We start from the raw sequence: 14,937 nt of genomic DNA, 5'->3' as shown, positions 1-14,937 counted from the left end.
TATGTACAGATTCTTTCATGACTTAAAAAGCAAATATTATTAATTAAACACTAATTTCTAATTAATTAATCAGTGCCAATTTGCATAACTGTTGAGACAGCACATAGGACTTTTGTTAAACTTGGATTTATTTTGGTAATTTTTATTGGAAACAACAACAACAACAATAATGACAACACCTTAATCACAGCTTACATTTATTTATACATACACTATATGCAAAAATGTATTCTAAGTACTCTACATATGTCAACTCATTTAGTATCATAGTAACCCTGTGAAATACTCTTGTTGTCTCTGTTTTATACATAGAGGCAGATAGAGATTAAGTAATTTGTCCTAGGTCATGTAGCTAGTAAGTGGCAGAGCTGGGATTTGAACCCAGGTAGCTTGACTCCATGGTCCATGCTCTTAAAGACTAAAGTCAATGCCTCTTCTGCGAGCGCTGTCAACACTGACTTAGCTCTGGAATGTCTCCTCCTACCTTAGTAGAACTCTCCCTGCCTTCCTCCTGAGGCCAGAGACCTTCCCAGGTAGGCGTGTGTTGACCCAGTGTCCTACACAATGGTTGTTACACCGAACCTGACCCTGCCTTCTTTTATTCACGTTAGAGGATTTCACAGAACTGTTTAATTACTCCTCAGAGGGAAGACAGACATAAAATACCTTCTTATCTTCCCCACTTCTCTCTCCCAGTGGCTTGACATTATGAAGTGAGATTTTCTTGCCCTCCTATCCAAAGTCAAAGGACAAATGGAGAAATTCCGCAGAACTACTCTCCATTCACAAGAAGTTATACAGCACTTAAGGACAGTCTCTCTCCCTTGAGCAACAAGTACTTAGTTTTCATTGAAATATTTCTCTCCTGAGCTCTCATAGTATAATAGCAACCAATCTCAACAAGCAAAAATAACTTCTAAATTGGCAAAACCAATGGGTGGACCTTATCTTACTTGAACTCATAAAATTACTTTATTTTATATGTTAACATTCGATAAAAACTGTCGTTTTTGAGATAATTCTGTGTATTTTAACACAGTATAGTTTAATGTATCAACCACTAGTTAAGATATAGAACATTCCAATTACCTCCAAAATCAGTATAGTTTAATTTATCAACCACCAGTAAGGATATAGAACATTCCAGTTACCTCCAAAATTCCCTTTTGCAGTGTCCCCAGCCCAACATTTGGCAACCACTGATCCATTCTCCTTCATTACAGTTTTGTCTTTGGAGAATGTGATATAGATGGAATAATACAGCACGTAACCTTTTGAGATGGGCTGTCTTCATTCAGTATAATGCCTTTGAGACCCACGCGAGTTGTTTTGTGTATCAGTCATTCATCCCATTTTATTACTGAGTATATTCCATTGTATGAGTGCACCACAGTTTCTCCATTCATCAGTTGAAGGGCCTTTGAGTTGTCTCTAGTTTCTGTCAAGTCTGAACAGAGCCACCATAAACATTGGCGTACTGGTTTTTGTATGAATATGTGTTTATTTTTCTGGAGCAAATACTTCAGAATTGCTAGGTCATATGGGAAATATGTGTTTATAAGAAGCTGCTAAACTGTTTTCCAGGGTGGCCATGTCATTTTATGTGCCCACCAGCAGTGGGGGAGAGTGTGTTTCATTTGCTCCAAGTTCTCTCTGCACTTGGTTTTGTCAGCATTTTTACTTTTAACCATCCTAATAGATGTGTAGGGATATCTCACTGTAGTTTTAATTTGCATTTCCATCATGACTAATGATGTTGAACGTCATTTCCTGCGCCTGCTTGTTACCTGTATAACCTCTTTGGTGACCTATTTAAGTCTTTTGCCCATTTTTGCCCCTTGCCTATTTTTAAAATTGGGTTGTGTTCTCACTGCTGAGTTTGTAAAGTTCTTTATATTTCTCATTCAACAGAGAGAAACAGAAAAAGAGGACACTCACACATCCCCACCAGTACTCCTAACAAACAGTATGGATCCTACATTGGGAGCATAAAGAATAGTATATTTAGATCTAGGAGAGGAGGAGCGTGAGAAAAGGATATTTACAAGTTGTTTTTGCTTTATAGTTTTATTTCTTTAAAGAGATATGCTTAAGACATAGGTTTAAAAAGACCTACACATTTTTTTTTGTAAGAGCTTAGCGGCTCTCTTGGTTAATAGATATCTGTTATTCTCTGTCAGAAGTGCCATAGACACACTTGAAAACTATTTCTATGTGTGAAACAATTATCTGTTACTTAGAAAATTAACAGAGTCTGAATTTAAGGGCAAGACAGAATTATTTATCCAGGAAGCAGAAGTTACAAGGTGACAGATTTCAATGTCAGAGGCCACTTACTATTATCTGACTATTCCATATGTTTTCGTATTTCTGCATTTTTGTTTAAATTGTTTATTTCCTTTGCTTGGAATGCCATTCTTTTTCACCTGGTGAATTTTTTTTTTTTTTTCTGATACAGAGTCTTGCTCTGTCACCCAGGCTGGAGTGCAATGGCATGATCTCGGCTCACTGCAACCTCTGCCTCCCAGGTTCAAGCGATTCTCCTGCCTTAGCCTCCTGAGTAGCTGGGACTACAGGTGTGTGCCACCACGCCCGGCTAATTTTTATATTTTTAGTAGAGATGGGGTTTTGCCTTGTTGGCCAGACTGGTCTTAAACTCCTGACCTCAGGTGATCCATCTGCCTTGGCCTCCTAAAGTGCTGGGATTACAGGCATGATCCACCACACCCGGCCCTGGTGAATATTCTTATTCTTGAAGGCCAACCCCTGCTTGATCCCGTTTTTCCAAATACAACTAATATTTTCTTTGTTCACTTATCACTTTGTATATTTATATAACTTATCAAATTATTTTAGAAATTTGTAGGCTTGTGTCTTCTCCACTAGACAGAGAGCTTCCTAAGGATGGCTGTGTGAGCCAATCATCTTTTGTCCCTAACAACTAATTTAATGCATGCTTCAAAAGAGACACTCATTTACCTGATTATTCATTCATTTACCAAATATTTATTTAGTTCCCACTGTGTGTTAGGTTGAGGGGCAGAGTAGTGAACCAACAGAAAAGATTCCTGCTTTATGGAGCTTACATTTTGTTGACCTTTTCAGATAACAAGATTCTCCTTTTCTAAAACAGTGGTTTTAAAGCTATTAGTTTTCCTCAAAGCCCTGCTTTAGCTGCATTCCATGTATTTTGCTATGTTGCATTTTCATTATCATTTGATTAAAATATTTTCTAATTTTCCTGATATCTTCTTTGATCCAATGATTATTTAGAAATGTATTGCTTCATTTCCAGATATTTGTAGTTGATTTCTAACAATATCATTGTAGTCAGAGAACATACTCTTTCAATCTTTAAATTTATCCAGATCTGTTTAATGACCCAGAATATGATGTGTCCTGAAAATGTACCATATGCAGTGCCATAGTTAGCTACAGTTTTCTCTACCTATCAATTAAGTCAACATGGTTTATAGTGTTGTTCAAACATTCTGTGTCTGTACTGGTTTTTTGTGTTTTTGTTTTGTTTTGTTTTGTTTTTGAGATGGAGTCTCACTCTGTCGCCCAGGCTGGAGTGCAGTGGCGCGATCTCCACTCACTGCAAGCTCCGCCTCCCGGGTTCATGCCATTCTCCTGCCTCAGCCTCCCATGTAGCTGGGACTACAGGTGTCCGCCACCACGCCCAGCTAATTTTTGTATTTTTAGTAGAGACGGGGTTTCACTGTGTTAGCCAGGATGGTCTCAATCTCCTGACCTCGTGATCCGCCCACCTCAGCCTCCCAAAGTGCTGGGATTACAGGCTTGAGCAGCTGCGCCCGGCCTTAAATTTTTTATAGAGATGAGATCTTGTTATGCTACCAAAGCTTTTACTGATTTTTTAAATTAGTTGTTCTATCAGTTGCTGAGAGAGGGACATTAAAATCTTTGGGAAAAATTATAGAATTGTCTGTTTCCAATTTTAATTCTGTCAGTTTTGCTTCGTATATTTTAAAGCTCTATTAGGCATATATGTTTATGGTTGTTGTGTTTTTCTGATAATTGACCCTTTTTTCATTATGAAATGGCCCTTTTTATTTCTGGTAATACATTTTATTTGACATCTATTTTATCTGATATTACATCCAGCCTTTTTATGCTTATTGTTTCCGTGGTATATATTTTTTTCCATTCATATACTTTCAACCTATCTATATCTTTGTATTTAAAATGTATCTCTTAATGCAAATCAAAACCACAATGAGATACCGTCTCACACCAGTTAGAATGGCAATCATTAAAGAGTCAGGAAACAACAGGTGCTGGAGAGGATGTGGAGAAATGGGAACACTTTTACACTGTTGGTGGGACTGTAAACTAGTTCAACCATTGTGGAAGACAGTGTGGCAATTCCTCAAGGATCTGAAACTAGAATTACCATTTGACCCAGCCATCCTATTACTGGGTATATACCCAAAGGATTATAAATCATGCTGCTATTAAAGACACATGCACACGTATGTTTATTGTGGCACTATTCACAATAGCAAAGACTTCGAACCACCCCAGATGTCCATCAGTGATAGACTGGATTAAGAAAATGTGGCAAATATACACCATGGAATACTGTGCAGCCATAAAAAAGGATGAGTTCATGTCCTTTAGGGGGACATGGATGAAACTAGAAACCATCATTCTGAGCAAACTATTGCAAGGACAGAAAATCAAACACTGCATGTTCTCACTCATAGGTGGGAACTGAGCAATGAGAACGCTTGGACACAGGGTGGGGAGCATCGCACACCGGGGCCTGTCATGGGGTTGGGGGAGGGGGAGGGATGGAATTGGGAGATATACCTAATGTAAATGACAAGTTGATGGGTGCAGCACACCAACGTGGCGCATATATACATATGTAGCAAACCTGCACATTGTGCACGTGTACCCTAGAATGTAAAGTATAATAATAATAAATTTAAAAAGATTTTTAAAAAGTAAAGTGTATCTCTTGTAGACAGCATATAGTTGGGTTTTGCTTTTAAAAAAAATGGTATTCTGACTTCTTCTGCCTTTTAATTGGTATATTTAATGAAATTACTGGTTTAATGTAACATGTAATATAATTATTGCTATACTAGGTTTGGGTTTAGCATTTTATTTTTTACTTGTCTTTCTTTTTTGTACCTCTGTTACTCTTTTCCTTCCTTCTTTTGAATTATTTGAATACAGAATTTCATTTTAAATTTTCTGTTGGCTTTTTAGCTACACTCCTTTGCGTTATTCTTTAGTCATTTATGAGGGATTACAATAAACATCTGTGACTTTTCCAGTACGGTTAATACTAACCCCTTGCAGTTAATAATAACTGCTTACATGAGATCTATTGTACAACATTATGACTATAGTTAATAACATGTACGTATTCTTGAGAACTGCTAAGAGAGTAGATTTTAAGTGTTCTCACCACAAAAATAAGTATGTGAGGTAGTACATGTGTTAGCTCAATTTAGCCATTCCACAATGTATGTGTGTATTTTAAAACATGTAGTATACAATATATACAATTTTTGTCAATTAAAATCAGTAAAAACCACATATAATGATGTATACTTCATATAAAATATTGAAATCTTGCAACTTGTGGATCCATATTTACCCCATCTTTTATGTTATGGTACTCATATGTATTACATAAAAATACATTATAAACCCTATAAGACAATATTTTAATTTCTGTCTTTAGAAGTTTGAAGGTTCAAGGCTGGGTGCAGTGGCTAACACCTATAATCCCAGCACTTTGGGGGGACGAAGCAGGATCACTTGAGACCAGGGGTTCAAGACCAGCCTGGGCAACACAGTGAGACCCTGCCTCTATAAAAAATTTTAAAATTAGCCAATTATGGTGGGGTGCGCCTGTAGCCCCAGATCCTCAAAAGGCTGAGGTGGGAGGATCACCTGAGCATAGGAGATGGAGGCTGCAGTGACTGTGATCACACCACTGTACTCAAGCCTGGGCAATGGAGTAAGACCCTGTCAAAAAAAAAAAATTTAAGGTTTCATGATAACATAAAAGGAAAATGGAAAAAGGAAAAAAAATGAGTCTTTGAACTGATTCAGGTATTTATCATTTCCAGTGCTCTTCATTTTTTTCTTAGGGTCTGAGAATTGTATCTTATACAATTTCTCTTTAGCCTGAAGAACTTTTATTAGCATTTCTTGCAGTGCAGGTCTTTTGGTGATTAATTCTTTCTGGTTTTGTTCCTCTGAAAATGTCTTTATTTTACTTGCTTTCTTGGAAGATATTCTGCTGGATGTAAAATTCTGGATTTAGTGTTTTCTCACCCCATACTTTAAAGATGTAGTTCCGCTCTCTTCTGGTCTCCGTAGTTTATGATAAGTCAGCTGTTAATCAGACTGCCATTCTCTTGTATTTAATATGTCATTTTTCTCTTGCTGCTTTTGGTGTGTGTTCTTTATCTTTGATTTTCAACAGTTTGACTATAATGTGCCTTGAGGTGGGCTGTTTTGCATTTATTTTGCTTAGTCTTTGATTAGTATTTTGTAATTGTGTGTGTGTGTGTGTGTATATATATATACTTTTTTTTTTTTGAGACAGAGTCTTGCTCTGTTGCCCAGGCTGGAGTGCAGTGGTACAGTCTTGGCTCGTTGGTTCAAGTGATGAGACTCCCACCTGAGCCTCCCAAGTAGCTGGTACTATAGGTGCACAACACCATACCCAGCTAATTTTTGAATTTTTAGTAGAGATGGAGTTTCACCATGTTGGCCAGACTGGTCTTGAACACCTGACCTCAGGTGATCCATTTGCCTTGGCCTCCCAAAGTGTTGGGATTACAGACGTGAGCCACTGCACCTGGCCTGTAATTGTATATTTCTGTTCATTAAATTTGCGCTATTTTGGCCATTTGTTTGTTTTGTTTTTGCGCCACTGCACTCCGGCCTGGGCAACCCTGTCACCCAGGATCTTGCTGTGTCACCCAGGCTGGAGTGCAGTGGCACAATCTCAGCTCACCGCAGCCTTGACCTCTTGGGCCCCAAGAAACTGTCCCACCTCAGTCTCCTGAGTAGCTGGTACTACAGGTACATAACCACCACACCTGGCTAATTTTTTTTTTTTTTTTTGGTATTTTGTAGAGGCAGAGTTTTGTCGTGTTGCCTAGACTGGTATCAAACTCTTGAGCTCAAGCAGTTTGCCCACCTCAGCCTCCCAAAGTGTTCTCTGGGTTCTCTGGTTGGAGAGCACAGTAAGTGAAGGGAAGAATGATGTAAAATGAGATTGGAGAGGCAAGAAGATCATGGAGAGGTTTACAGACCCTGATAAGGAGTTAGGAATTATGATTCTATGTCAGAAAATATGATTACCATAATTGTAAGGGTCACTTGCCAAACTCATAGTGCTTTATCCTTCAGAGTCTTGACCGATGGATAGGGTGGCCTTGTGATTGTATGACCTACCTGTCAGTTAACATAGTTGGAGCAGAAGCCAGAAGACCATGCAGACTGGGTTTCTGCAATATGTGGGAAGTTGAAGTAGACTTCCCACTGCTAAGGTTCTCCGGTATTGCTGAAAACAAGTTGGCCTGCATGTAGAAAAGTATAATGACAATTAAAACCACACTTTAAAATGAGGAGCGCAAATGTAGAGAATGAAAAGACCATTGTAGAATGAAGAGCTGTAGTTACACACAGCTAAAGATTTCACATGATTTCTGCGTAAGAGCAGTATCTTTAGTCCGTAAGTGTTATTATGTTAAAACAATGGGCTTAAAACAATGTGCTAGATAGAGTATGTTTATGTTTATCGATCTGATTTCCGGGGAACACTTGAAACTCACTTGATCCTTTCTTTGGTTTAGATGACAGCGCTTCTGCTGCAAGTAGCATGGAGGTGACAGACCGCATTGCTTCACTGGAGCAGAGAGTCCAGATGCAAGAAGACGACATCCAGCTGCTCAAATCAGCTCTAGCTGATGTGGTTCGGCGGCTGAACATTACTGAGGAACAGCAGGCCGTGCTTAACAGGAAAGGACCTACCAAAGGTGGGCATTTGAGTGACATAGGAACTTTAGTAGAATTGGTCTCAAGGTAGAATCTTGCTCTAGCAAACACATTGTGCTCTTTAATATTGACAGAGAATCAAAACTTAGAATAACAAGAAAACAATCTTAGCACTGTCAACATAATCACATGAAGTATGATAGTATTTTGGGGCTTGATGTGGTGAATTGTATAGCCCAGTGATGTACATTTGTAAATGATCATTAAATGCTTGTTGAATCAAGGAAGGAACAGTCCAAATGAACCACTGAGAATAGTTTTTTATCAAGATTCTCTGGGATGGAGAGAGCTTGCAGAAAGAACTACGGTCCTTTGGGCCGCTTTTGGAGGTTGTTCTACCTAGCTTGTTTTTTAAAACTCTTATTTCTTTATATGTACTTAACTTATACTATAATTCAGTTCAGCACAGCAGCACTCAATCATATGCCACATTCAAAGCTCTGAGCCAAGCACTGGGGGTGCAGAGGTGGCGGGCCTTCCTTTCAGAAACTCAGAATCCTGTGTTATCACTAGCTTTTCCCCTCTTCTAGCTGCAGAGCAAGCCACTCCCATGCAAAGCCCTCTGTTCCTTTTGAATCTCCTCTGCTGTCCGCAAGGACATCACCTGCTACAGAGCTCTGTCCCTGGTAGATTTCTCGCAAATTTAAGTCATCATCTCATGTCCCTGTGGCTCTTGGGAATGAGAGACTAAGAAGCAATATTTGTGTTAAATAATTTTGTCATTATCTTCTTAGAAGATAATGGAATTAGACAATTAGACAATTTTGGAACTAAAACGCCTCATGACAATTTCTGTCCTGCTAGCTGGCGCCCTCGTGTCTGCGTGAACTCGCGCATGGTTCATCTTTAGCCAGAATCACTCTTCCTCGTGACTAACTGTAGAAAAGAGAATTCCTCTTGGCTGTGAGATGCCTTTGGCAAAAACGTTCTTTGAGATTACAACATTTAGATGTTCCTTTAAAAATACCTTTCATTGGCTAGGCACAGTGGCACACGCCTGTAATCCCAGCACTTTGGAAGGCTGAGGCAGTTGGATCACTTGAGCCCAGGAGTTCAAGACCCATCTAGGCAACATAGTGAGACCTCATCCCTGCAAAAGGTTTAAAAGTTAGCTGGGTGTGGTGGCAAGTGCCTGTGGTCCCAGCTACTCAGGAAGCTGAGGTAGGAGGTTGCTTGAGCCCAGGAGGCCAAGGCTGCAGAGAGCACCACTGCACTCCAGCTGGGTGACAGAGCAAGACCCTATCTCAACACAAAAACAACAAAAGGATTGCCTTTCATTGTTATTTCAATTTAACAAATTATTTCACAGTTAATGTGTATTTTCCTTGGAGTCAGGAGGGAGGACTGTCTAAGGTTGCGTCTTTGAGTTTTTTTCTCAAGTACTTGGCTGCATTTCCACACATCTGTGGGAAGAAATCAGTTTCTTTGTCGTCCCAGGTAGTTATCACCAGCTCCGTGTGAGATGGCTACACCTGTTGGGCTGATGTCTGCATTTTGAATAATCATTTTAAGTAATCTTTTTTCCTTCTGAGTTACAAAGTGATTCAGGTATTTTAAATATAAACCACATTATTCTAAGTATTCTTGACCTACCCAGCTTTCCACAAATAAGTCTGATGACTGCTGTGTCTGAAAGGGTACATTTGAAGGTGCTGCTTTATATAAAACTTCAGACTTTTGAAACTTCCTTATTTTTAGAAAACTACGGGAAGAAAATAACAGGGTGTGCCCAAGAGTTTTATTTTTCTTGATTAAGAATGACATTTGAATTTCATAACTGCACAGAAAAATAAATTTTTTCGTAGTCGTCTGATATTTCTTTATAAACATTCTTTTCCTAACTGAAAGTAAATCAAAGCTTAGTTGCCAGAAGGTCACACCAAGAAGTAGAAAAAACGATTCACAAGAAAGCAGGTGAGTGGGCTGCATCCCTGAATGGAGGGACCTTGGGCTCCCTACTTTCTGTGCAGCTAATTAGAGGACAGTGGAAACAGGGGCAGGAGGGGTGTGCCTGTGGGAGGGGTGTGCCTGTGGGAGGGGTGTGCCTACAGGAGGGGTGTGCCTGCAGGAGGGGTGTGCCTGCAGGAGGGGTGTGCCTGCAGCAGCTGCCCTGGCTGTGCTCATCTTTGAGGGAGCTGCCATGTGGGCACTTGGGAACTGGTGCCCATACCTCTGTCTGTCTTTAGAGCTGGCTCTCTGTGGTTGTGATTGGAGTGGGGCATCTTTTAGGCGAGATGGATTTTAGGCAAATCCCCTTTGGTTTTAAGTGGCCACACAATTATCACTTCATAATATTTTGACCTGCCATCCTCATATAGACTTGAAGTAGCCTGGACACATGACATTCTTATTTTTATTTCTGAGACAGGTTCTTGCTCTGTTGCCCAAGCTGGAGTGCAGTGGTGTGATACTGGTTCTCTGCAACCTCCACCTCCTGAGTTCAAGCGATTCTCCAGCCTCAGCTTCCTGAGTAGCTGGGACTACAGGCACACGCCACCACACCCAGCTAATTTTTTTGTATTTTTAGTAGACACAGGGTTTCACCATGTTGGCCAGACTGGTCTTGAACTCTTGACCTTTGGTGATCCGCCTGCCTTGGCTTCCCAAAATGCTGAGATTACAGGCGTGAGCCACTGCATCTGACCTGCATTCTTATTTTTAAATATCAAGTGATTTTCTCCCCCAGAGTTAGTTTTTTAATACTCAGGGCTGACTCAGTATGTTGAGGTTTGGGTGTACAGCTTTTGCTGTCTGCCCAGTGCTGGGGATGGCTGTGCCACCAAGAAGCAGGCAGGTACTCTCTGGGGGTCCTGCTCAAAGCCTGTGCGGGAAGAATGCATGTCTTTCTGCTGCCACAGCCGCTGCCTAGTTTTTAGGCTGCAGTCAACACTCACTGGCCTTAGTAGTAACTGTGGGGCCATAGATAATCATTCTGATTCCTTTCCACAATAATACTCCACTTCTCTGAAGAATGTTATCATGACCTCTAAGCTTTGACTGACTGTATCATTCTTCATTTGCCTTGATTAGTATAACGATGAGAACTGCAGGTTCATGGAAATAATTCACTAGCAACTAAGGTCAAGGCTTCCTGAAATGGGGAGAGATTGTGGCCCACTGTAATGTGCTGGGCCTGTGGATAGGTATTCTGTAGAGAGGGAGCTGTCACTCGTTCTCCTGTCCCTGCGGTTGGCCTGCTTGCCCCAGTCACCCAGGTCTTCTTTCCCTTGAGAATACTGCCTTGGGTCTTAGGATTTCCTCAGTCGCTGTGAGCTCACCAGACTCTGTTTTCACCTTTTCCTTTGATATTTTTAAAGAGTTTTTCAGAGTGGCAGGTGGAGTGGGGCAATACTCTGGTAGCAGAATATAGTGAACAGACCCCTTAGATATTGCTATTGTGAGTGTAAGTACAGACAAATGATGGATGAATAAGGGAATTCATTGCAGCACTGTGCATGCTGGAGAAAAATTGGATGGGAAACAATAAGGGAGCAGCAAGCAGTAGGGGCATGGCCAGAAGATGATGGTGCCTCCATATGATTAAATGCTGTGTGGTCTTTAAAAATGTTTATGTTACTGGTACAAGAGGGAAAATGCTTATGCATTACAGAGTCAAATGCAGGCTATAAAACTGTATATACTGTATCGTTTCAACTAAATAGACAAAACTTATGCAAAGAAGACTGGAATGAAGTACTGTATAGCAAAAGTAATTCACGGGTTTTTTCCTGAGTAATAGGATTATAAATTTTTAAATACTTTTAGTTAGTTTCTAAATGTTCTGTGGTGTGTATTTCTTAATAAGCAGAAGGAATTTGTGTTCTAAAAAATCACTTCTTTCTTTCCATTGAATCTGAGGTCAACAGCAAGGCTCATGGCAAATGTTAGGAGGCCAGGGGTTCGTTCACATGTGTTTTCGGGAAGACAGGGAGTCGTTTGGAGTTCAAGCAATCCATTGTATACACATACAGCTAATTTTCATGTTAGCGCAGGCATTTTTAAAATGTAAAATGTAGATGAAAATATAGTTGTGCCATGTATCTGGGATTGTCTATTTTGTTATGCATTACCCAGTGAGTAGCTCGTATTTCCCATTTGAAATTTTGCTTGTCTGTTCAGACTAGTTAGGCAGCTTCCCTTTTAAAGTACTTTAATATGAAATATTTAATATTCCTTTGCAACTTTTAAAATCAGTAGTGGATCTATGAATTAGAAGATCAAAGAATTATAATAATTATTGGCTTCATTAATTAATGGATCAGAGAATTACTAAATATAACCAGAAGGCTTCTGTTGGAGAGGTTAATAAGCAAGTCAGTCCTGCCATTCCAAGACATCGAAACCCTCTAGCCTCAGAACATAGCCTCTGCAACCACTGTCAAAAGCCAACTACAGATTTTTAGCTGTGAGAAGCCTGTGCTACACTGGCACTTAACACTGATATTCAGAATACTACTCATAGGTACCAGGTACTGATTGACCAAGGGCTGGACTTTGCAGCAGACATTTTGGATGTATTAGCTCATTTTACCCCTCCACGTTTCTGTGAGGCAAGTGTCGTTGTGCCCATTTTATAGATGAGAATGAAGCCTCTGGGAGGTTTAGTGATTTGTCAGGCTACACAAGGGCCAAATCTGGGACTGGACCCCAAGGCCCGGCTGACGTGTTCTTTCTGCCATCTGCATTGCCTCACTGTGCATGCCTCTAGCAATATTCCATAAGTTAGCATTATTCACATTAAACCAAATATTTAAAACATGAATATAATTTGAAAATCTTTTTTCGAGGTTTAATTTGATTTGCAAAGTATGCCAAATACATTAGATCATATTCAGCACATCATTGTGTGAAATACTATGTTACGGTCTCTTCACAAGTTTTATTAGGTAGGTGCAACTGACAAGTTAAAATTTTTAAGCTCTTGGCAGTCAATGGCATTAGTGAATAATTAACTTAGTTCTGTATCCTAGTTAACCAAAATTAAGGAGCAAATGACTTTTGCTTTTTCTCTTGTCTACTGCACTTTCTCCTTACAAATCGGCAATTTACAGAAAAACATCTTTTCTCTCTTGCTCTTTTAGATAGAACATACTATAGAACATACTATAGTTTCTTTTGTTTCTTTCGTTAGCTGCCCTCTCCAGTTTAGATGGGTATTCTGTGGTGATTTATAGAACAGGGTTTAGTAGGTGTTTGTAGTTTTTCAGAGATTAAAAAAGACGTTTCAAATTGTGTATTATAGGCTGGGCGCGGTGGCTCAAGCCTGTAATCCCAGCACTTTGGGAGGCCGAGACGGGTGGATCACGAGGTCAGGAGATCGAGAACATCCTGAGCTACACGGTGAAACCCCGTCTCTACTAAAGAAAAAAATACAAAAAACTAGCCGGGCGAGATGGCGGGCGCCTGTAGTCCCAGCTACTCGGGAGGCTGAGGCAGGAGAATGGCGTGAACCCGGGAGGCGGAGCTTGCAGTGAGCTGAGATCGCGCCACTGCACTCCAGCCTGGGCGACAGAGCTAGACTCCGTCTCCAAAAAAAAAAAAAAAAAATTGTGTATTATGAAAATGTTCTCAAATGTGTACAAAGGTAGAAAGAAGAGTACCTTTTACCTGCCTTTCTCATTTATCGATATGTGGTCAGTAATCATTATGACCCTCTCCTACGACCCCCTCACCCATACTGGATTATTTTAAAGCAAATCTAAGACACTATATCATTTTATCTGTAAATATGTCAGTATGTATTTCTAAGATACACACTCTTTTCTAAAGTCCATAATGGCTGGGTGTGGTGGCTCATGTCTGTAATCCCAGCACTTTGGGAGGCTGAGGCAGGTGGATCACTTGAGCCCACAAGTTAGACACTAGCCTGGGCAACATGGTGAAACCCCATCTCTACAAAAAATATCAAAATTAGCCTTGTGTAATGGCGTGAACCTGTAGCCCCAGCTATGCTGGTGGCTGAGGCAGGAGGATCGCTTGAGCCCAGGAGGTAGAGGCTGCAGTGAGCCGAGGTCACACAACTCGCTTCAGCCTGGGTAACAGGGCAAGACCCTGTCTCAAAAAAAAAAGCAAAAATAAAAATAAAGTCTATAATAATACCATTATTACACTTAAAAACTAATAATTTCTTCATATCATTTAATAGCAAGTCAGCAGATTTCCCTAATTGTCCATGAATGACTTTTTATAGCAGTTTTATTGAAATATAATTCACATACCATAAAATTGACTCTTTTAAAATGTATGATTCATTGATTTTTAGTATAAGTTATAAAACCATTACCACTATCTAATTTTAGAAAATTTTTATCACCCGAAAAGAAACCCCTCGCCGATGAGCAGTCGTTTCCAGTTGCTCCCTCCTCCCAGCCCCTGGCAACCACTAGTCTACATCATGTCTCCATAGATTTGACACCTTGGACGTTTTCTGGAAATGAAAGCATACAATATGTGGTCTTTTGCCACTGTCTTCTCCTACTTAGCGTAATTGTTTTCAAGGTTCACCCATGTTCGAGCATACATCATTCCTTTTCATTGTCAAATAATATTCCACTGGATGCAACATTTTGTTTATCCATTTATCAGTCAATGAGCATTTCGGTTGTTAATACATGACTTTATGAAATCAGTTCATTAATGTCTTTTTCCCCATTTATATTTCTATTACATTGAATTTTTAATGTTACAGGATTCTTGCACTCCTAGACCCATGCCTAAGAATTCAAATGAAAACACATGGTACGATGGACAGCCCCATTTACCTTGATTCATGTGCCTTTTGATAATTTCGAAACCTTTTTAAAGTGATGCAGTAAGAGACAGAGTTGTAGGGCTTCAGATTTCTGGCCAGTAGATACAAAGTAGCACGCTGTCTTGTTCTGAACC

General features: G+C 39.9%; 1 protein-coding gene across 1 annotated transcript in view; it reads left to right on the top strand.

The window, feature by feature from the left end:
* EML1 (echinoderm microtubule associated protein like 1) overlaps positions 1-14,937 on the top strand; it is a 208,273-nt gene that overhangs the window by 106,978 nt on the left and 86,358 nt on the right. The window contains exon 2 of the mRNA XM_011951483.1: positions 7,851-8,033. Within this exon, the coding sequence (XP_011806873.1) occupies positions 7,851-8,033 (183 nt within the window). The remainder of the gene's footprint in view (positions 1-7,850; positions 8,034-14,937) is intronic.

The sequence above is a fragment of the Colobus angolensis genome, unplaced genomic scaffold (assembly GCF_000951035.1).
Source record: "Colobus angolensis palliatus isolate OR3802 unplaced genomic scaffold, Cang.pa_1.0 Scaffold32, whole genome shotgun sequence".
Classification (NCBI taxonomy): Eukaryota; Metazoa; Chordata; class Mammalia; order Primates; family Cercopithecidae; genus Colobus; species Colobus angolensis.
This window is presented reverse-complemented; position numbering and strand designations above follow the sequence as displayed.